The sequence below is a fragment of the Capricornis sumatraensis genome, chromosome 4, assembly GCF_032405125.1.
Source record: "Capricornis sumatraensis isolate serow.1 chromosome 4, serow.2, whole genome shotgun sequence".
Classification (NCBI taxonomy): domain Eukaryota; kingdom Metazoa; phylum Chordata; class Mammalia; order Artiodactyla; family Bovidae; genus Capricornis; species Capricornis sumatraensis.
The window spans coordinates 7,245,018-7,267,832 of NC_091072.1; the positions used below are offsets into that span (position 1 = coordinate 7,245,018).

The 22,815-nt window shown below is 52.8% G+C and overlaps 1 protein-coding gene across 1 annotated transcript in view; it reads left to right on the top strand.

Annotated features, from left to right (window-relative positions):
* Positions 1 to 201: 201 nt before the first annotated feature.
* SH2D4A (SH2 domain containing 4A) overlaps positions 202 to 22,815 on the top strand; it is a 64,716-nt gene continuing 42,102 nt past the window's right edge. Inside the window, exons 1-4 of the mRNA XM_068970751.1 lie at positions 202 to 240; positions 5,869 to 6,244; positions 16,525 to 16,684; positions 17,801 to 17,972. Of these exons, the coding sequence (XP_068826852.1) occupies positions 6,064 to 6,244; positions 16,525 to 16,684; positions 17,801 to 17,972 (513 nt within the window). The 5' untranslated portion in view covers positions 202 to 240; positions 5,869 to 6,063. The remainder of the gene's footprint in view (positions 241 to 5,868; positions 6,245 to 16,524; positions 16,685 to 17,800; positions 17,973 to 22,815) is intronic.

Sequence of the window (22,815 nt, forward strand, 5' to 3'; positions counted from 1 at the left end):
TTTCTCCTTCGGGTCCTGGCCTCCTACGAAGCCACACCCTTGCGGACCAGCGCCCGGGAGGAGTTTGATAATTGACTTAAGGTCCACAAAAGAAAAAAAGTGAGCTCTGAGACACTGGAGCACAGGCTCCTCCGGCGGAGCTGAGAAGGGCTCCCGGCCCCGGGCCCCAACCTGCTGGGACGCCCGGCCGGACCCCGCCCGGCCCGCGGGGAGCACGGAGGGACGCGCCGGCGGCCGCAGGTGCGGGCGGGCTGGGGGGCTGGCAGCGGGCTGGGGGGCTGGCAGCGGGCCGGGGAGCTGGCAGCGGGCTGGGGGGCTGGCTGCTGGCCGGGGGGAGGCCCTCGGCCCGCGTCTCGGCCGCGCGTCTGTGCAGCCGGCCGCGCCCGCCTCGCCCTCGGCGCCCCACGGCCAGGGCGGCCCGGCCCGGCGCGGGCGGGAGGCGGGAGGGGCGGCCAGCGCGGGGTCTCCCCGCGGGTGGCGGTCCCGCGCTCCTCCGCCCTGCGGGCTCAGCTGCGAGCGGCCCGGTGTCCGGTGTCGGGTGTCCGGTGTCGCCGCGCCGGCAGGAGAGCGGCGGCGCAGAGAGCGGGCCGGTGGTCGCGGTGAGGGGCGCGCGGGCAGCTCCGGGCCGCGTCCCTCGGGGGAGCGCCCCGGGCTGCCGGGGAGGGAGCGCCTGGGGGTCGCGGGCGGGGAAGGCGGTGCGCCAGGCGCGCGCGCCCCGGACGCCCAGGGCAGTCCCCGATCCGGTGGGCGCGGGCTGCGCTGGGGGGCCGCGCGGGGCCGCGGTGGGCGCGCCGCCCCCGGAAGGCGGGCCCAGACGGTGGCTGCAGGCGGCCGTGCGGTGACCTTCCCCCGCCCTAGGGTTCGCGAGGGCGCCCTTGGGGTGGCGCCCGGGGCACCGGGGAGTCACTGCAGGTTCGCTCAGAGTGTCTTTCTCTCCCCAAGAGTCACAGGAAAGAGGCGACGGAGCGCCCCTTTCTTTCTAAACTTAAAGAGTTCGCTCAACCCTAAAAGCTTTGTTGGATGCCTGCTTAAGAGAAACAATGACTTGGATACAGGTTTTTTATTTGTTTTTGTTTTTTTTTTTTCAGTGAAGAGGTAAGTGGAATCAATGCGGGCGTAGATCTGGCGTGAGTGAAATTTCTAGATAAACCCGTGTGCAGTGATTTCAAATTTCTGAAGAGTGTTACATCATCTTTACAGAATTTACCAAATTGATGTCGCCCCCTCTCCCCAATTCATTTTATCCTCAAAGAGAACCTTTGTGCGGGTAGATTAATAAGTCGAAGTTGAATGAGATAACCGAAAGTCTGAAAACAGCTGGCTGTTTGAAAAGAATTATAATTCAAATGATATTCTTACCATTAAAGTTATAATGTCCATATCACAATATTTTTATGATTAATTAGGCTTTTTTTTTTTTTTTGGTGCTCAATTGTGTCAGACTCTTTGTGACCCCATGGACTGTAGCCCCCCCTAGACTTCTCTATCCAGGGAATTTTCTGGACAAGGATACTGGAGTGCCTTACCATTTCCTTCTCCAGGGGATCTTCCAGACCCAGGGATCAAACCCAGCTCTCTAGCATTTCCTGCATTGGCAGACAGATTCTTTACCACTGCACCGTCCTTTTGGGTAAGGTCTCAGAGACATTAAAAATACAAAAAGTCCTCTAAAAAAAAGAATCGTTGTTTAGAGGACAAGTATGAGCAAGTATGAGAGCCAGGCCACACCTATGGGAGTCCTGGGAGACAACTGTGACCCATTAGAAATTTATTTTTGGAAAAAGTAGCAGACGTGGACGTGTTGCTGGTCATTTTTGTCTTTTAAGAAAAGTATTGCACAGGAAGAAACTGAGTTAGCCCAGCTGTCCTTTTTACTGGATCTTGAATGGGGGCAGCCCGCTGCACTCGGTGTGCCAGACTCAGTCGCAGCATTGATTGTCAGGGGGTAAAATAGGGGAAATCCTGGCCACTTGACTTCCTCCTTTCTGCTTCCTCCACCCTGCCTCCACTTGCCTCCGTAAGTCCCCACTGGATGGTGTGGCACAGACCTCAGGTTACAGAGTCACAGTTCAGGCTCCTTTTACGGTGAGGAAAGCCAGCACGGGTATGTGAAGTGACACCCAGCCCGGCAGAGGCAGGGCTGGCCTCCCGGGCCGCCGGCGCTGTGTTTGAGGTTCCCACTGGCGGGCCCCAGCCTCAGCGTCCCATGCAGTGCTTGTATTTCAGCAACCTCGCCCCGCCGGATTCTTGTCAGCGGGATCCCCGAGTTTTCTTTGAGGATAGGGGGAAGCCAATGTCTTTCCCTGAAGGTCTACTAATTACCTTTAATACAAAAAAAAAAAAAAAAAAAGCATGTTTGGGGGACACCGCACAAGATTGAAGCTGTGAGAGCTTGGACCTGTCATCCCTGCGGTACAGAGCTGCCCTTTCCCCCAGTCTGTCTCCGCTGCTGGTCTGTTCCCCAGGGGCTATGGATGGAGCTGCGGGTGGATGCTGTGTAGACAGTGCGCTGTGTGAATGCCGTGAGCCCCGTGTGTCAGTCACTGCCCGCTGTCCTTCCTGGGGTGGGGGCTTTTCCGTACCTGCCCTCCCCTAAGGCCACTTGCGCTTGCAGAGATGAGGCTTCTGCCCCCAAGAGGGTCAACCCTGCCTCACGCACTTTGGGTTCAGCATTTCTGCTGCTGCCACAACTTGCTTCTGAAACGTCACCTGCAGTTCCCCATCCCGGTGATGCTCTGATTCTGAAAGGTGAAAGTTAAAGTCGCTCAGTCGTGTCTGACTCTTTGCGACCCCACGGATTATACAGTCCATGGAATTCTCCAGACCAGAATACTGGAGTGGGTAGCCTTTCCTTTCTCCAGGGTATCTTCCCAACTCAGGGATCAAACCCAGGTATCCCGCATTGCAGGCGAAGTCTTTACCAGCTGAGCCAAAAAGGAAGCCCAAGAATACTGGAGTGGGTAGCCTGTCCCTTCTTCAGGGGATCTTCCCGACGCAGGAATCGAACCAGGGTCTCGTGCATTGCAGAAGGGGTCTTTACCAATTGAGCTACCAGGGAAGCCTGATTCTGGGCTCCCGGCAAACTCCGTGCCCCTGACTTGGAGCCAGACGGCCGGGCACACCCCCTCCATCGTCTTGTAGGAAATGGGGATGGTAAGGGGCTGAACTCCAAGGTTGGGATGAAGATTCGTTAGTTACTGCCTTCACTGCTCATGGTCAGTTGTGGCTGCGGCTGGGGTCAGTGTCTGAGACCAGGAGGGCGCCAGGTGGGGAGGGGAGAGCAGATTCAGCCCTTTCAGGGTTTTCCTGTTTAGGCGCTGCCTGCCCTGTCCCTGTTGCTGGGAGTCGCCCAATTCCAGACTGGGGGATAGAGCGGAAGCTTCCAGCTTCCCTGGGCAGCTCCTCTCCCCTGTGTTTTATTTCTGTGAAAGTCAACCCCTGGTCAAGAAGTGTCCCGGCGTAAGGACCTTTACCAGAATGTCATCTATAGCTTTTATTATGTTGAGGTATGTTCCTTCGGAATGTCAAGGACTCATTCACTTTGGCTTCTTAGCACTTGGTCTCCAGCACTGGAGTCCAGTGGAGGACTTACCTTCTTCCTGCTGTTCTGACGCCTACAGACAAGAGCTCAGCCTCTGGAAACCCCCGTCGAGTGTAGATTTAGTTGAGCCCCTCTCCTGGAGACCCCAGAGTCAGGAACGCATCGCAGGACATCAGTGGTGTGGCCGTTAGAGCCTTTGAGGGTCGCCTCAAAGCAAAATACAAAGCTAGCCAGGCAGCCTGGGGCAGGCGTGCCTGACTGAGTTAGAGTCAGACGGTGCCTTTAATTCTTTTAAAAATTTCTCTTAACACTGTGTTCCATTTGAGCCCCGGGTAATTGAATGCTACAGATGGCAGGACGCAGATGGCGAGGGTCGTGGTAGCCTCAGTAAAGGTCCCTGCTACACAGGGCATGTTAGTGAATGGAACTACATGTTATTGGTACTCAGAGCACCCTGGGTACCCTGGCTGTTGGGCTGTTGCTTGTGCTTCTCTGAAAAAGCGGGTGTAAATGGAGAAACAGTTGCGCAAGGAGGCGGAGCAGGAACGAAGCTGCAGGAGCCTCCCGGGCATGAGAGGAGTGCGGCAGCCTGCCTGGAGATGACCAGGAGACGGGCCGGGGGTGACCGGCCGTGGGCCTGGGAGGGCCGCCGTGTGGCTGAGCAACTGGTCTGAAGCTTAAGAGCCTTTGAACTTAGTTTGGAGAAAGAAGAGATTTGAGAGGGCGTGGCCAGATGGTAGGATTGTTAGTCTGTTTCTTAGAACATAGGTGACCCTGCAGAGTTGAAGTAAATGAGCTTTTTGTGGATTTCTTATTATATTGGAACAAAATAAGCATTCTGTTTTTCCCCCCAGAATGGAAATGTGTACATCATTTTCTCCTAATGACAAAAATATGAAGGTTTGCTATATTTTTTGAAAGTAGACCAAATGGAAACGTGTGAAGTAGAACACGTCTGCTGAGGAGTAGGTGCCCCTGTGAAGTCACCTGTGTGCTCAGGCCCAAGGCTCCGCCATCTGAGAAACTGTCTTACAGAGCGAGGACCCTTTGTGATGAGCCTGGTCACCCCTTCAGTTCAGTTCAGTTCATTTCAGTTGCTCAGTCGTGTTTGACCTTTGCGACCCCATGAATCGCAGCACGCCAGGCCTCCCTGTCCATCACCAATTCCCGGAGCATGCTCAAACTCAATTCGATTGGGTCGGTGATGCCATCCAACCATCTCATCCTCTGTCGTCCCCTTCTCCTCCTGCCTTCAATCTTTCCCAGCATCAGGGTCTTTTCCAAGAAGTCAGTTATTCATATCAGATGGCCAAAGTATTGGAGTTTCAGCTTCAGCATCAGTTCTTCCAGTGAACACCCAGGACTGATCTCCTTTAGGATGGACTTGTTGGATCTCTTTGCAGTCCAAGGGACTCTCAAGAGTCTTCTCCGACACCACAGTTCAAAAGCATCAATTATTTGACCCTCAGCTTTCTTCACAGTCCAACTCTCACATCCATACATGACCACTGGAAAAACCATAGCCTTGACTAGACGGACCTTTGTTGGCAAAGTAATGTCTCTGCTCTTTAATATGCTGTCTAGCTTGGGCATAGCTTTTCTTCTAAGGAGCAAGTGTCTTTTAATTTCACGGCTCCCCAGTTTATCTGGTCTGTAAATTTAGACCCTATGAAATTAGGGTATCTGGAAGAGGCACGCCTAAACCCTGGTGCCCTTCCAAAATGCACGTGAGTGCCCTGTCCTGCTCTGCACGGTTTCTGTGGTTCTGGTGAGTTGTCTGAACACCGAACTGTCCATCTGTGAAGATGACAGCGCATAATTGTGTGTATTAACAGCCGCTTGTAAGGGAAAATGGGAAAATTGCATTATGGTCTAATTTTTATTTCTTCTTTATTTCTTCCTTAAGCCTGGCTTGGGTTTGGGTGGGTAATTCTCTGAAATCTCAAAAACAGTGTTTGCTTTTGAAGTACGTTGTTTGGAGAGAGGCTTTTAATTTCATCCTTGCCTTTGTCTCTTTAACTGTTTTTAGCTGTGGACGTGGTGGTTTGTTGAGCTCGGAGGTAATCGCATGTTTGCTTAGTTGGGAGACGGCCAAGCCTCTGTTAATTTTTCGTTTCCCTGAGAGTGACCGGTAAAAAGTTAGGGTTTATTTTTTTGTTTTTTTGTTAAAGTATCTTTGGAAATTACAGGATACAGGTTACACAAAGCTCTTAACAAAGCTTGCCTGAAATAAAGGCGGATCTGTGTTTCTGCCAAGCTTACTCCTAAGCCCGTCCTGGCCTTTGTACCTTCTAACACGGTTGCATCTTGGCGGTTGCTCTTTGCAGGTTCATGAGTGGCGTTTTGGACAGGGGGCCCGGTGTGGGAACCCAGAGCCAGTTCGCTGAACTGCCGCCGTCCCAGCCCCACGAGCGTCTGGGAAGGTCTGTGGGTGCCCCCCCGTGCCAGCCCAGGGGAGGCAGCCCTGGAAGCCGTTCTCAAGAACTTTTGCCTCAGGTGTAAAAGACTTCAGCCCTGCAAAGATGCTGAAACAGATCCTGTCGGAGATGTACATAGATCCTGATCTGCTGGCAGAGCTGAACGAGGAACAGAAACAGATCCTGTTCTTCAAGATGAGGGAGGAGCAGGTCCGCCGCTGGAAAGAAAGAGAAGCAGCTATGGAAAAACAGGAGTCCCTGCCAGTGAAACCCAGGCCGAAGACAGGTAAGCGGAGCTCACTCCTCCCGGAGCCTCCGCGGTGGGCGGCCTCCTTGCTTGTTTGCATGGCTCACACTGGTCAGCAGCTAGCCGCGTCTGAGGTCCGGTTTGGCAGGCAGACCCTCAGTGTTACTGAGCTTTTCATGGTGCAGTTGATTAGCCTGAAGCTCGCGCGCGTGCACACACACACACACACACACACACACACACACACATGAGCGGCAGTACTCTGGAGTGGTGAGGCTGAGAGCAGATGTCTTTCTTGAAACCGGACTGATCTTAAGCTGCAGTAAAAAGTCACGTGGAGCTGAACTCGAGGGGCATGTTCGGGTCCACCTCCTCTTATCCCAGATGCCTGGTATTCTGCTCTACTGGGCTTAGTCGCTCAGTCGTGTACACTTTGCGACCCCATGGACTGTAGCCCGCCAGGTTCCTCTGTCCATGGAATTCTCCAGGCAAGAATATTGGAGTGAGTAGCCTATCCCTTCTCCAGGGGATCTTCCTGACCGAGGAATCCAGCCAGGGTCTCCTGCATTGCAGGCGGATTCTTTACCAACTGAGCTACCAGGGAAGCCCCTGGTATTCTGCTACCAGCATGCAAAGTCTTTATGTCTGCATCTCTCTAGAAATGCTGTTTCCATTCCGTAGACTCTGAGAGATGTTTCTTTGAGTCTTCTGTTTTTAGGGACATTCACTTTCAAGATGCAAATACTACTAAAAGGAAAAAAGTCATAATGCTGATTTTTTTAGTGTGAGTTCACCTTTCAAATGTACTACCTCTTCCTGACCCAAGGAATCCCTGGTAGCTTGGCCGCGTCTTTGGGACCATGGATGAGGAAAAATTCTTTGTATATCAGGGTTAAATCATGTATACACAGAGACATGGAAAGCGTGCATTAGCTTACACACATACCCATCCACACACTTTTTGTTATGGACGGATACCTATGTTGTTGGAAAAAAACAGTTTTCAAGGTCACTTACAGAGAGGCATTCAAAGATCAGTTTCTCTTCATTTTTCATTAAGCCAGGAAAAATAAATTTGATAAAACCGTTCAGGGTTTCAAAGATTGAGAAAATTAATCTCTCTTCTTTGCACAGACTCAAAAGGGAAGTCAGTTTAGTGACCTTTTTCTTGCACTGTCTTTTATTAAAACCTTTTTCCAGTTAAGGTTTTATATTGATATGGAAGTAAATATGAGTACTTCACTTATTATTATTATTATCACCAATAGCAGCTATTTATTAAACCCCTGTTTTGTCAGACACCATGCAAAGCTCTTTTACATGTATTACATGTCATCTTCATGATATTTTTCCAAAACAGGTATCAGTGGTCCTGTTTTACATGGAGAAGTGCAGTAATACATGCAAGGTCACACCCCAGTGGTACCCAGGTCCACTGGATTTCACAGGACTCTGCACTCTCCAAGGACATCCTTGGTTTTCCTTCTAGCGGTAACATGTCCAAACTGAAGCATAAGCCTGTGTCTTTCCGATCTGGCTTCTCCATTTCCTTGCATCCTTTGGTCTGAGTTAACCAAGTACAACGGGGCGTCCTGGCACCATATCAGTTGTGAACGTGACTCGCAGACGTGGTGGGTGACTGTGAAGACTGGGGCCGCAGAAGGGCTATGTCCCCTGGAACCAGTGGCCTGGAGCTCTTTGAGAGACTTTGGCTTTCTCACGTTTGCTGAGTTGGTCTCCTCCTGGCGATGTAAGATGAAGTTCCTTGCTCAGATTCTTGCTTTGCCGGTTGTAGGTTTTTCCCTTTCGTCTCTTTAAATGTATCATGGTACTCCCTTCTGTCCTTCAGAAAAACCAGCGGCCAGCCCTGTGGGACTTCCCTTGTATGTTAGTTGTTGCTTCTCCCGTGCTGCATGCTCAGCTGCTTCGGTCGTGTCCGACTCTGTGACGCCACGGACTGTAGCTCACCAGGCTCCTCTGTCCCTGGGATTCTCCAGGCAAGAATACTGGAGTGGGTTGCCATTTCCTTCTCCAGCGGATCTACCCAACCCAGGGATCAAACTCACATCTCTCTTGCGTCTCCTGCATTGGCAAGTGGATTCTTTAACACTGTCACCGCCTGGGAAGCTTTTCCTTTGCTGCTTTTAATATTCTCTATCTCTAATTTTTGTGATTTAATTACAGTGAGTCTTGGTATGTTCCTCTTTGGGTTCATCCTGTCTGGCAGTGGTCCCCAACCTCTTTGGAAGCAGGGACTGGTTGTAGGGAAGACAGTTTTTCCGCGGATGGGGATGGTGGAGGGTGGTAATGTGAGTGATGGGGGGTCATTGCAGCCTGGAGGTTGGCGACTCCTGCTGTTTGGAAAGATGTGCGTTTCCTGGGCTGGAGTGACTGCTTCCTTTCCCAGGCTAGGGGAGTTTTCAATTATTATGTCTGCGTATATTTTCTCAGGCTCATTCTCTGTCTCTTTTCCTTCTGGGCCCCAATAATGCTAATATTAGTGCCTTGATGTTGTCCCCAAGGTCTCTTGACCTGTCCTCACTTCTTTCCATCCTTTTTTCTGCTCAGCACCAGCGATTTCCACTGCTCCATCTTCCAGCTCGCTGATCCACTCCCGTATCGTTTGGTTTACTATTGATTCCTTCCTGTAGTTTTCATTTGAGTTATTGTATTCTCCTTCTCTGTGTGTTCTTTATATTTTCTAACTCTTTGTTTAAAAATCCCCACTTCTTGCTCTGTGCATACCTGCTGTCCTCCTGAGTTCTTTCATCATCTTTACAAGCACTGCCCTGAGCTCTTTCCTGGGTAGAAAGCTTATCTCCGCTTCTTTTAGTTCTGGGGTTTTATCGTCTTCCTTCGTCTGGAACGTGTTCCTCTGCTGCCTCGTTGTTTTTTTTTCTTTTCTTTTTCGAGATTGTTATTTGTATTTTTACAAATAACTGCTCTGGAGACCTGTGCTGGCTTCCTGGAGGGAAGGGCCAGTGTCTGCCCACTGGTGTGTGGAGTTGGGTCTTGGCCCTCTGGTGGGCAAGGCAAAGTGCAGAGGCGTGTTTAGAGTCAGCTATGGGCTCAGGAAGTCCTTAGGGCCTCCTCATGGCTGGGGCTGGGTTCCTACCCAGTTAGTTATTTGGCCTGAGGCTTCTCAGCCTGGGTTGCCTGGAGGCTGTTGGGTGGGACCGGGTTTTGGCACTAATGAGCTAAGATGGAAACTGTCAGCAGCCATGTCCTCACGACAGAAGGTCCCCAAATATGTTTGCCTCCAGGATTCATGGCCCCAGGGTGACACGTAGCCATCCACGCTTCCCTGGGAGAGGCTCCAAAACCGACAGATAGGTCTTGCCCAGACTCTTATCAAATGACTGCTTTTCACCCTGGGTCCTGGTGTGTGTGAGATTTCATGTGCGCCCTTTAAGAGTGAAGTCTCTATTTCCCCCATCCCTGTGGGATTCCCCAAATTAAGCCCCGCTGGCTTTCAAAAGCCGAATGTTCTGGGGCTCATCTTCCCAGATGAGTAGGACCCCTGGGCTGGGGAGCCTGACCTGGGGCTCAGAACTCTCACTCCGGTGGGAGAAGCTCCAGTCTGTGGGTCGTCCACCTTGGGGTATCTGTCTCACTGTGCAGTGTGTGTCTCACCATGGTTCCTTTTCTATGTTTTTGGTTGGAGGAGATCTTTTCTTGTAGGTTCTGGTCTTTTTCATGGATGGTTTTTCTGCAGATAGTTGTGATTTTGGTGTTCTCATGAGAAGAGGTGAGCCCAGGGCCTTTCTGCTCCATCATCTTGCCTGGGCTCCTGTTGAGTTTTTAATAGGACTGCTAGAAAATGTACAATTACAGGCAGCGCTCCCATTGGACAGCACTGCTCTAGACTGTAAACCTAGCCCCAACCAGTGCCGATTGAGCTGCTGGAGTGTCAGACCCTGAACTCTGTGCTTAAGTCTATTATCTCATGAAATCATCACAGCCAAGCCTGGAGCTGAGTTACTTTCACATTTCACAGGTGAGGAAAGGGAGAGGGAGGGACCTTAACTGACTCGCCCAGGGCAGCAGCTGGTCAGTGACCCTGGGCCTGACTCTCCCATAGCTGGCACTGTTAACAAACGTTGCCCCTTGTTCAGCCTACCTGGCGCGTCGAGCTTTCCTGGAGCTTGGTAACAGTTGCCGTAGTCTGCGGCTGCCCTGCACACGTCTGAACGTGTGCTTGTGTGGGTGTTCTCCCATGGAGCCTTTATTCCGTAAGCTTTTTTTTCTGGTCATGCACACAGAGGAGGTCTTTACTTGGTAGAGGCTGCCCAGCAATAGACACCTCTCCAGCTGGTGGGAACTTCTCGCAAGAAGCCAGGCTCTGGTCACGATGAGCGGTGACTGAGATGCTCCGTGTGCACCCTTGGAACAGGCCTTGTGAAATTTCACTTGTGGATTCTCAGACGAGCTCCTTTATGCAGAGCCTTCCCTTTTCAGTGAAACAACGACAGAGCCCTGGGGTGTGCCATCTGCCGTGCCTGCTTCCCTTGCTCCCCTTCTGACCCAGCACGGTGGCCTCCGTTGCTGGGCTCAGTTCCCAGCTCAGTTGATTTCTCAGCCGGCTCTCACCCTGTGAGTTGCCTCTCAGAGCCTCTTCGCATCGTGGTCCCTCGCTGTCTCCATGACTGTTGTCTTTTACGTTCTGCCTGACCCTGAATGCCTCTGTTCCCCAGGGGAGCCTCACTCTACCCTGGTGATTGGTAAGCTTCAGGTGCGATTGAGGGTCCCTTAGACTCCGTGGAAAACTTACTGAAAGCTTGGACCAGGAAAATCCATACAGAGGGCATTTGCTGCAGAGTTTCCCAACGTTGACAGATTCCCTGAGCCTCATTCACAGACTCCCCTGACTAGGTCAGGGTCTCTGTACTCCCTCCCTGGGGCACCTTTTCTTCTCTTTATGGAATCTCACACCTGTATTTCGAAACCAGACCTCTTATCTGAGCATTGGTCTCGTATCAGTTACCCAACGACATCTCTGCTCAGAAGATCCTTGGGCCCTTGATGCAAAACCAGGTTCTTCAGCATCATCCCAGCTCTCTCTCCCCCACCACCCCCAGGCCTGCTCCTGCCTCTCAGTCTCCACCATGATCAGCAGCCCGCTTTCCTTTGAGTCACCAAAACCGGAAGCCTGGAGTCCCCTGGTTACTCCCTGTCTCAGCACACTCCCATTGCTCCGTCCCACGGAGGTTCTCCCTACCACCCTGTGGGTCTGTTAGCAAGTGCCAGGCCCTTGTGTTGATGTCATTTCATTTAATCTTTGTAAGAATCCAGGGAAGTGAACGTTGCCCGCCACCTGATTCTTACAAATAAGGAAACAGACTTGGAGAAAGTGATGTGGGCGGGTCACCGGTGGAGTCCGGGTTTGAACGTCAGATCTGAGTCTGCTCTGAGCCGCTGGTCCCAGCCCGCTCTGGGCTCACTCTGGGCTGGATAGTGTGATGGCCTTGAGTCTCACGTGTGGAGTGCTGGACTCAGATGCCCTCTCGGATGTTCCCTTCACCCCCTGGAGCCAGCCGGCCTCCCACCTGAGTGACCTACTCGCTTGTCTGTGCCACCACCTGCTGCCCGGGATGGTGGCGCCCTGTGGGTTCTCCAGCTCCCTTTCTGTTCCTTTTGTCTCTAGAATAAATATTTTCAAAGGTTTAAAACACAGACTCGCAGAATTATTACCCGCACTACCTTCAGGGAAGTCCCCATAGGACTGGGCCTTACTGTGCTAAATTGCTTCAGTCGTGTCCCGATTCTTTTGTGACCCTATGGACTGTAGCCCTCAGGCTCCTCTGTCCATGGGGATTCTCCAGGCACAAATACTGGAGTGGGTTGCCATGCCCTCCTCCAGGGGATCTTCCCAACCGAGGGACTGAACCCGCATCTCCTCTGGCTCCTGTATTGCACGCAGATTCTTTACTGCTGAGCCACCAGGGAAGCCCAGGACTGGGCCTTGGTCTTCACTGAAACGTGGGGCTGGCGCTGTCCTGCTCTGCAGGGCCGAGACAGTGACCCCGTACCCAGCTCGCTCAGCAGAGCCCTGCAAACATTCATTTCCTGCCTTTCCTGTTGGTGGGTTTCCTTTTTTTGCTCTCAAAGATATTTCAGTTTGGACAGTGCATCAGAGGTGACTCTAAACACAGGTTTTACTGCCTCACAGTCAGGTAAGGAATTCTGGTTCCACTGCACCAGCCCTACAATCCCCGACAAGGAACTTACCCTTCCCTGAGCCTCAATTTCCTCACGGCCAAGTAGGGTTGCTAACAGCCTCGGTGATGCTCCACGTATTTCAGGGCAGACCTGGCACGGCATTGGTCGGAAGGAACGTGGCCGTAGCACCCAAATCCCGGAGGCCCTGCCGGCCAGGCATCTGCCCTCTGGTTTCTGGGTCAGAGGTGAGTGACCACGAGGAGCGGCCAGAGTGGCAGGCAGTTCCTTGGGCATTGGGAGTTCAGGCAGCACATGGACGCTGCAGCCCAGGGTTGGTGGAAGGCACCTATAGGCCCAGGAGTGGGCTTTCTGGGTCGAATGGTAGCTTTAGTTTTTTAAGGAACTTCCGTACTGTTTTCATACTGGTTGTCCCAGCTTTGGCTGCCACCAACAGAGTAGCTGGGTTTCCCTTTCTCCACACCCTCTCACCATTTATTATTTGTAATCTTTTTGATGATGGCTGTTCTGACCAGTGTGAGCTGATACCTTATTGTAGTTTTGATTTGCATTTCTGTAATAATTAGTGATGTTGAGCATCTCCTCATGTGCCTGTTGGCCATATGTATGTCTTCTTCAGAAAAACATCTGTTTAGGTTCTCTGCTCACATTTTGATTGGGTGGTTTTTTGTTTTATTTTGTTTTTGGTATCAAGCTGTATGAGCTGTTTGTTTATTTTGGAGATTAAGCCTCATTGGTCACATTGTTTGCAAATATTTCCTCCCGATCCATAGGTTGTCTTTTCATTGTGTTGATGGTTTTCCTTTGCTGTGCAAAAGCTTCTAAGTTTGATTAGGTCCCATTTGTTTATTTTCGCTTTTAGTTCTTTTGCCTTGGGAGACTGAGCTAGGGAAATAGTTACGATTTATGTCAGAGAATGTTTTGTCTGTGTTCTCTTCTGGGAGTTTTGTGGTGCCATGTCTGACAGTTGTGGACTCTTGGTTGGTCCCTCAGACCAAGAACATGGAATTAATTCTTTTTGAGCACTTGTCTGTGAGTTCAGACTCATCACCTCTGTTTTATCAAAGAGAAAACTCAGACTGGAGAAATAAAGTGCCGTAGACACTGGGATTTTCGCACAGCTTTCTAGAGTTATGCAACACAGGCCCTCCACGTAAACCCCTTTGCCGGGCTTACCCGCTCCCCGTGTGACCTCAGCCCACAGCCAGGTGGCTTCTCAAACCTCGTCAGCTCTGGCGGAGACCCCGGTTCCACGTGCCCCCTCGCCAGTTCCCGTCCCTGGGCTTCGGTCACACCGTTCCTCCTGTCCAGCACCAAACCCACTCTGTTCTCTGTCTAAATTCCATACCCAGCCTCCCTAGCTGAATGCCAGGAACTTGTTATTTCTTCTCTGTCCTTTCAAAGCTCCCTGCCTTCTCTAAGTCCTCGTTTGATGTACTCTCACCTGGTCACAGAGTACGTCCCCCTGCCCACCAGACCCCATCGCTAACGCTTTAACACCGCTCCCTCAGCCAGGTGGCTCAGACGGTAAAGAATCTGCCTGCAATGCAGGAGACCCAGATTTGATCCCTGGCTTGGGAAGATCCCCTGGAGAAGGGAATGGCAACCCGCTCCCGTATTCTTGCCTGGAGAATCCCATGGACAGAGGAGCCTGGCAGGCTACAGTCCATGGGGTCCCGAGACACAGCTGAGTAACTAGCTTCATCACTGTCTCAGTCCCACTACTTTCCTAACTAACCAGTGGTCCAGCGCCTGCCTCCTTCAGCCTGCCTCCATCTCAGGGCCTGGCACGAGGTAGACAGGTGGCGAAGTTCATCAAGTCGGTGACCAGCCGCCCTGTCCTCCTCTCCCAGGCCCTGGTGACCTGCAGGAGGGTGTCTCACCCTGTGCACCCCACAGCACCCAGCTCTGCACCCCGCCAGCCTTAGGGACGCTGTGGGAACGTCGTGGGAGACAGCCCTCCCTGTCTTGGCACAAAGCCGGGGGCGCCAGGCTGATACTCCCTTTATTAGAATGACCCCCTCCCTGGGTTCAGGGAGCTGTGTGGACCCCCCGAGGACCCCAGTGTCTTTGCCCCGAAGGAGAGGGGCCGTCAGAGCAGAGACTCCCGTCAGGGCTGCTCTCTGACACGTCCAAAAACCCCCTTCCTTCTTGCCCCAGAGCCGCCGTCTCTTTACGCCTCCTGCACTGTCTTAGAGGAACAGGGGCTCTGTCCTCCCCTTGGCTGCCCCTCCCCTTTGCCTCTTAGCCCCTCCTGTGTTCATAGGGTTTCTGGATTCCTCTCCCCCGGAGCAGGGCCTCCCCAAGCAGGAGTTACGGCCCCCGCTTGCCCTGCGTTACGCCCTCAGATACGGTTTAGGGGCAGCGTGTGTTGCTGTCCCGAGAGGAGCTGCAGGGACCCCTGGGCCCCTCCCACCCCCCTGGCTCTCAGCCACGCCATCTCCGGCCACCTTCCTCCTGCTGCCAGAACTGTTGGCAGAGGGTTGTTAGGTGAAGATGGAGAGGTAGACACAGTGGGAACATTCTTAGCTGCCCCAGAGCGGGCAGTGCGGGGGCTTTGTGAGGGGTGCCAGCGTCCCACGGTGAAGGAACCTGTGGGCATCTCCTCAACGAGCCAGAGCTGACCTGGCCTCCCCAGCCAGGGCCCACCTGGGACTGACCTTCCCTCATATCTGCGTCCACCTGTGAGCACAGACTGACTCCTCCTCCCTGCCCCCCAACATGCTATTTATTTTTGGTGATTTCGTTTATTTAGTTTTTGACTGTGCGGGGCCCTCATTGCTGCATGTGCTTTTCTCTGGTTGCGGTGTGTGTTCTCGTTGCAGCGGCTTCTCTTGTTGCAGTTCCCGGGCTCAAAGCCTCAGGCTCAAGACTTGTGGTACACAGGCTTAGTTGCTCTGCGGCATGGGAGATCTTCCCGGCCCCGGGATCAAACCAGTGTCTCCCACGTTGGCAGGTGGATTCTTTACCCCTGAGCCCCCAGGGACATCTTGACTGTCCTACTGAGAACATTGTTGTACCCAGAGCATCTTCATAGCCCCGAGGGCAGAAGGCACCCAGAGGAAGAGCTAGGCTGGCCCCGAGTGGCCGCGTCCTCAGTCCACAGCAGGATGCTGGTTCTGCGTCTGCTGGATGGAGACTCTTTCGTGGGAAGCTGGCTTCTGCTTCCTGTGACCCTTCCCCGGCCTGGCCTGAGTTCTGGCAGCTGCCCCCCATCACACATTCAGCAGCGCTGGCAAGTGTGTGTCCTCGGGCTCAGGCATGTGGACGAGGACGAGCTGAGGTCCCTCATGGCCCTGGTGAGTCCCCTCCGGGACCTTCAGACTTAGGACTGCCTGTCCCCCAACTTATCCAGGGGATAACCCACCATCCTGGGTGTCAGGGAGCCTGATGTGTCCATTGGAGGAGCAGGAATTAGAAGGTAAATACAGCCTGTGCAACCAGCAGGGAACGGGGTTATTCTAGGAGCTTCCCCACGTCTCCCACTCCGGGTATGTCATCTCTCACGGCTGCTGCGAGTCTCTCAGCTACCACGCCCACCAACAGCACGGAGGAGCGGTTGCACCCACCTCTGCTGAGCGCGGTCCTGCGTCAGACGCCCGGGGACCTGCCCCACGGCTGCCTCCCCCAACGGCTGTCCTCCAGAGCAACATTAGCGTTCCCGTTGTGTGGACAAGAAACTGAGGCTTAGGGAGATTAAATGATTTGTCCAAGTTGTACGGCGAAGTGGCAGGGCTAGGGTTTAAAGCAAAGCTGGTCTGACTCTAAAACGCATGCCTTGGACCCAGCAGTGAGTCCTAGGAATATGGTGGACCCGCCATGCCCTAGAGCAGCTGGGTTGCCCGGGAGATTCTTAGGCTTCGGAGGTTCAGGGGTCTGATGTTGGCTCTGCTACCCTAGAGATAATGCAGACAGTGGTCTTCCCATCTCGGCGTCTTGACTTGTAAAAAGGGCACGTGCCGAACCCACACTCATCATGATTTAAAACAGACATTCCAGCCACCACCCTGGAAGGGGTTGCTTGCTCAGAGCATGTTGGACGTGCTTCGCTTCGTCTGATCTTTAAATACTTGAACGGTGGAAAACCTCCTAACCCACGGCTGCAGATACTTTTTCAAACCAGATTCTTGTTTTGCTTGCAGACAACAGCAAATCCGTTCACTGGAAGCTGGGAGCCGACAATGAGGTCTGGGTCTGGGTGATGGGTGAACATCACCTGGACAAACCCTACGACGTGATCTGTGATGAGATTCTCGCGGAGAGGGCGAGGCTGAAGGCTGAGCAGGAGATGCTGGAGCTCAGGTGTGGACCCGCGGGGCCGGGAGGGCCCAGCCAGGCCGAGGGGCCACCGTGCTTCTTGGCTGATAGAGCCTGCGGGAGGGCCAGATGGGCCTCGAGGGCATGCGGCGGTGTCCAGTTTCTGGAAAGTTCTCCCTTCCGACTCCGGGGGACCCCCTTCACTCACGAGGCCACCACGTCGTCTGTTCTGCGTCCCCACTGGGATGTCGTGGACGTGGTTCCCCAGTGACCCTGGGCTTCCCTAATGTTGAGCAAGAGCAGCACAGCCGTGGGAGCGAGTGAGGCTCCGGTACCCCCTCGGACTTCAGGCTCCCGGGCGGCCCCTGAGGAGAGCAGGCCCGATGGGGTCTGTCCACGCTGGGTGCTCAGGGACAGTCCGGGAGCCTGCAGTCCATGAGGAAAAACGAGCGGCCATGTGGGCTGTGTGCGCTGTGACTCAGGCCAGCCTGGGGGCTCCCATCCTGATCCCAGGGGGAGAGCCTGGAAAGGTAAATAGTTTTCCAGCTGCAGGAGGTCAGGTGGGAGAAGGCAGCCAGGAGGTCCTCAGGACCCCTTGATAGAGTGTATTTGATACGTGGGATGATGGTGAATCCGTCTGCGTGTTTGGGGTGCACGTGAGTGATGGGGGTGGTGCTCTCTGATGCCTTGAAGGCCAGATTTAGGACTCTGGAGCTCATTCTGTGGACAGTGAGGAGGTGCTGGGCGAGGAAGTGACGTAATCACTGCAGACACAGGGAGGTCACGGGTGGCAGACACGGGGCAGGGCGTGGGTCGCTTTTGCCGGGGTGCTAGGGTGGCTTCTGGGCCCCCCGCCCCCGAGTGTGGGCAGCCCTGCGTGAGAGGAGAAACAGGAGCAGACACGGGGCCTCTGTCCCGTGCCCCAGGGCTGTGACTTCACAGCCGTAGGTGGGCGCACAGGGAGAGAAAAGGGACTCTGTGCTGCTGAGGACGCAAAGGCTGTGTGCTCTGTTCCCGAACAGAAGGCAGGCCGTTCAGCTTCTGATTCGGGAGCCGGGCAGGCCTGGATTCCAGTCCTGGCTGCTGCCGGGCCTTGGATGCGGGATAAGCTGTCTTTACTGCAGGATGTGTTTTGATAATCCCACGTTTGTTTCTCCTCAGAAAAGCTCAGCCTGGAGAACTCAGCAGCAGCTCGAAATCAAAGCTGCCGTCCTCCGAGGGGCGGGCGCCCGGTGCTGGGGAGACCGGGAACGTGGGCGAGAAGGCGGCAGAGGTGGGGACGCCGGGCCGAGGCTGCAGGCCAGCTGCATCCCTCGCAGAGCAGAAAGCACCCGTGAGTCTTTCACGTCTCTAAACCGTGCGAAACTTCATGACGGGGAGACAGAGGTGTCGGGACCCCGGGGCGTCAGGATCCTAAAGGGGCTTTTCTGGAATGGTTCCTCCCGCCTTGAAGCCCTGCGGCTATTCCTTAGGGGGATGGACTCACCTGCTTCCTCACAAATAACATAGAGCCCCCTTTTTCATGAGAGAAGGTGTGAGGAGAGAACTCTAAATAGAAAACTGCATTGTTAAGACATCCCCAGGGGTATATTTTTCCTGTTACATTTTTCTGTAATGGGTCAGCTCAAAGGGCCAGCTGGTGGACGGCAGAGCTCCTGGTCCCGTGGCCTCCAGGACTGGCGTGCGCAGACCGCGGCCAACTCCCCTCACCAGGGCGGGCAGGGCCGGGTCTGGCGGTTAAGGCTGCGGTTTGCTGGGCCTGGGACGCTGGCTCCTCCAGGATCTAGACTGTGTCCTCATGAGTGCCCCCTGCTTCACTCCAGTGATGGAGTGAAGGGTGAATGGGGCCAGACAGGGAGGGTCACGGGTGACCTGTTGTGCAAGAATGGTTGGCAGTTGTCAATGATTTTTGAGCAACGGGCTGACCTGACCCCTTTAGAGGACGAAGCGTCAGGGCCCGTTGGTTTCATAGGGTCTGCCTGGTGTGTGGAACAGCCGTTGGCCTCCACACAACAAGAGTTCTGTCCTCGGAGCGAGAATGAATTCTCTAAGGTGTCAGGTTTACAAGAGCTCAAACACAATTTGCTTCTGGGATTGTGGTTTGGAAGAATGATAAAACTAGATGATGAAGTTATTTCTTCTGCCAAGAACTTGATTACCCAGAGAGCTAGCAGGGGATTTGCAGCGGCCTGGCTCCTGTGAGGTCCGGCCCTCTGCGTACTGTGCGCTCTTTACTTCTTGGAGGAGGTTGAGCGGGGGCGGGGGGTACATGGAGGAGAAGACCCCAGGATGATTGATTTACTCATTCAGTGAACAAGTACCATTATGTACCAGGACTGAGATTACACCGTAGGAGTAAAAATGGGGTCACTGCTGTTGTGGACTTCATAACCGAGGAGGCAAGAGAGACATCACGTAAAGTGTCATTTCAAGCAGAAGCAGTGGTCCAGGGACCGGGGTGTGTTTCTGTGCTCTTAGCCCGGGGACGTGAGCATCACCAGGGCGGGCAGAATGGCTCTGCAGGGGACTTGGAGCTGGAGGTGACCGCACAGGGTGCCTGGGGCTGGAAGTTCCAGCAGAGAGACCGCTGGGCAGGGCTGTGTGGCTGGGGTGGCTGGCGTGCAGAGGCAGGGATGGAGTGAAGGGCGGGTGGGGCCAGAGGGAGAGGCTCTTGGGGGCAACCTGTTGTGCAAGAACGGTTGCCAGTTGTCAGTGATTTCTGGAACTGGCCATTCTTGTATCCGAGTAGGTCTTGCATTCTTGCATCAGATCGAGGTCTCTACCACAGGTTTCCAAGCTTGGACGCCTAGGGGCATGAGGGTATCATCAGCATAAACAGGAACCAAATGCTGGAGGAGTTGCTGGTTTGTTTGTTTGTTAATGAAGGATAATTGCTTTACCGTATTGTGCTGGTTTCTGCCATACGTCAGCATGCATTAGCCATAAAGACTAGTCTGAGTCTGGCTTAGAAACATCAAGTATTTCTCACACTCCTTGAGGTGGAGATGTAAGTTGATTTTATATACGTGCTTAGTCGTGTCCGACTCTTTGCAACCCGTGGACTGTAAGCCCATCAGGCTCCTCCGTCCATGGGATTCTCCAAGCAGGAATACTGGAGTGGGTTGCCGTTTCTTTCTCCAGCGTATCTTCCCTACCCAGGGATTGAACCCTGCATTGCAGGCAGATTCCTTACCGTCTGAGCCACCAGGGAAGCTGATTTTATATAAAAGAATAAAACACTCACATTTTGATATAGAGTTTACAAAGCTTTTTCTCGTGGAATTATTTCATTTTACGACATGAGTATGATTTCTGTGTGCACACGCACAGACTAACGCCCGAAGAGACGAATCTGCCCCCGAATCTCTGAAAGTCCTCGTTTTCATATATCTGCCCTAACTCCCACTCCCGTCATAATTCCAATGTACAGATTCATTGTCTTCTCCAGATCTGCTCCTCAGGAAAGAACTCTGGTGAGAAGCCGAGACAATGCATGTTTCCAAAATGCAGTCCAGACTTTTGCTGTAAAGATATCTGTGTTGCAGCCGTGACTTAACCATTGTTGTTCAGTTACTAAGTCGTGTCCGACTCTTTGTGATCCCATGGACTGCATCACACCAGGCTTTCCTGTCCTTCACTATCTCCCAGAGTTCTCTCAGATTCATGTCCATTGAGTGAGTATTGCTATTTAACCATCTCATCCTCTGCCACCCTCTTCTCCTTTTGCCTTCAATCTTTCCCAGCATCAAGGTCTTTTCCAATGAGTTGGCTTTTTGCATCACATGGCCAAATTATTGGAGCTTCAGCATCAGTCCTTCCAGTGAATAGTCAGGGTTGATTTCCTTTAGGACTGACTTATTTGATTTTGTAGTCTACGGGACTCTCAAGAGTCTTCTCCAGCACCACAGTTTGAAAGCATCAGTTCTTTGGTGCTCAGCCTTTTTTGTGGTTCAGCTTTCACATCTGTTCATGACTTCTGGAAAAACCATAGCTCTGATTATAGGAACTTTTGTTGGCAAAGTGATGTCTCTGCTTTTTAATACACTGTCTAAGTTTGTCATAGCTTTTCTTCGAAGGAGCAATCGTCTTTTAATTTCATGGCTGCAGTCCCTGTCTGCAGTGACTTTGGAGCCCAAGAAAATATATAACTTTAACCATAGCATCTATCAATAAAAGGATATTGTCATGTCTTTAAAATTTCATTGTCTACACAAGGCCTAAAATTTATTATGAAAAGAAAAACTATCAAGCATTCTTATTGAAGTTTGTGATCATAATGCTTATCTGAATAACCATGGGAGGATTTAAAGAACAGTCAATTTTCCAGAATCATAAAAAGCTCCAATCTTTGGCCACCTGGGTGAGAAGAGCTGACTCATTGGAAAAGACCCTGATGCTGGGAAAGACTGAAGACAGTAGGAGAGGGGACGAAAGAGGATGAGATGGTTGGATGGCATCACCAACTCAATGGACAAGAATCTGAGCAAACTCCAGGAGACAGTGGAGGACAGGGAAGCCCGGTGTGCTGCAGTCCATGAAGTCACAAAGAGTCAGACACAACTTAGCAACTGAACAACGGGAGTGGACTGGGCCTCTGCATTTGTACCAGCCAGTGCCTTTTCAGCTCTGCTCTGATTGTCTTATGAAAGTATGGAGATGGGAGACACGGTGATAGACATGTAGTCTGGGGCCCCTTTGGGCTGGTGTAGGACTCAGGGCAAATCCCACTGTTAATCCTTCATTATCCACTCTCTTTGAAAATGAAAGTGTGAGTCGCTCAGTTGTGTCCAGCTCTTTGCGACCCCATGGACTGTAGCCCGCCAGGCTTCTCTGTCCATGGGATTCTCCAGGCAAGAATACTGGAGTGGATTGCTGTTTCCTCCTCCAGGGGAATCTTCCCAATCCAGGGATCGAACCGGATCTCCTGCATTGCAGGTGGATTCTTTACCTTCTAAGCCACCAGAGAAGCCCCATCTGCTCTCTTTACCCACTAATATTTTGAATAAGATGAAATCACCTTAAGAGGATGCCAAGAGGCGAAAACAGCACATCCTGAGGATATAGCCAGGAGCCCAGGATTGTCTTCGGTGAAAAGGCAGGTTTGCTTTTGTGCCAGTAACTGGGGCGATCGTGGCTGGGGCAGGAATTTGACCCTTTACGTGCAGGTGTCCCTGGACAGCTGCTGGAGAACTCGGCTTCAGGACCCCACTCCATCCTCAGAGCCGCCGTCTGGGGTGTGAAACCAGGTGTGTTCTTGGAGTGGAGGGGGCAGGCCCATGGCTGGGTGGGGCCTGTGTTTCGGGTGGGGCCCGGCCCTCTCTTCTGCTGGGAACGAACCGGCTGCACCCTCACCATCACACCCTGGGGATTTGAGGTTTTGCTTTTTTTCCTCCTAAAGCAGGAATGCTTTAGATCCAGATGTTGCTGGCTTTCAAATGAAACAGTAGACTTTCTTGTGTAAGAAAACAGAAAGAGAAAGGGGAGGGAGTGAGCAGGGAGTGGAGAGCGGATCGAGGCGGTATCCCCACAGCTTACAGCCCAGCCCTGCTGCTGCCTCAGCCAGACCGTTTGGTGTCTGCCCTGTGCCTGGCAGCGCTGAGTCTGTGTGACCCGGCTTCTCCCGAGGGCCAGCAGACAAATCTCAGAACCTCTTGGAGCCTCTGTCTTCTCCTCTATAAAAACTGGAGATTAAAAATTGTTGTTGTTCAGTTGCTAAGTTGTGACCGACTCTTTGGCGACCCCATGGACTGTAGCCTGCCAGGCTCCTCCGTCCATGGGATTCTCCAGGCAAGAATACTGCACTGGGTTGCCATTTCTTTCTCTAGGGGATCTTCCCGACCCAGAGATCGAACTCTCGTCTCCTGCATTGGCAGGCAGATTCTTTACCACTGAGCCACCAGGGAAGCCCCAGGAATTAAAAGCACCTGCCTTTTTTTGAGCCCCAGAAATTAAAAGCATAGCTTTCCTTCCCTGGTGGCTCAGCTGGTAAAGAATTCACCTTCAGTGTGGGAGACCTGGGTTCAGTCCCTGAGTTGGGAAGATCCCCTGGAGGAGAGAAAGGCTACCCACTCCAGTATTCTGGCCTGGAGAATTCCATGGGCTGTATAGTCCGTGGGGTCACAAAGAGTTGGACACGACTGAGCGACTTTGACTTTCATTGCCCACCACACCCTGAA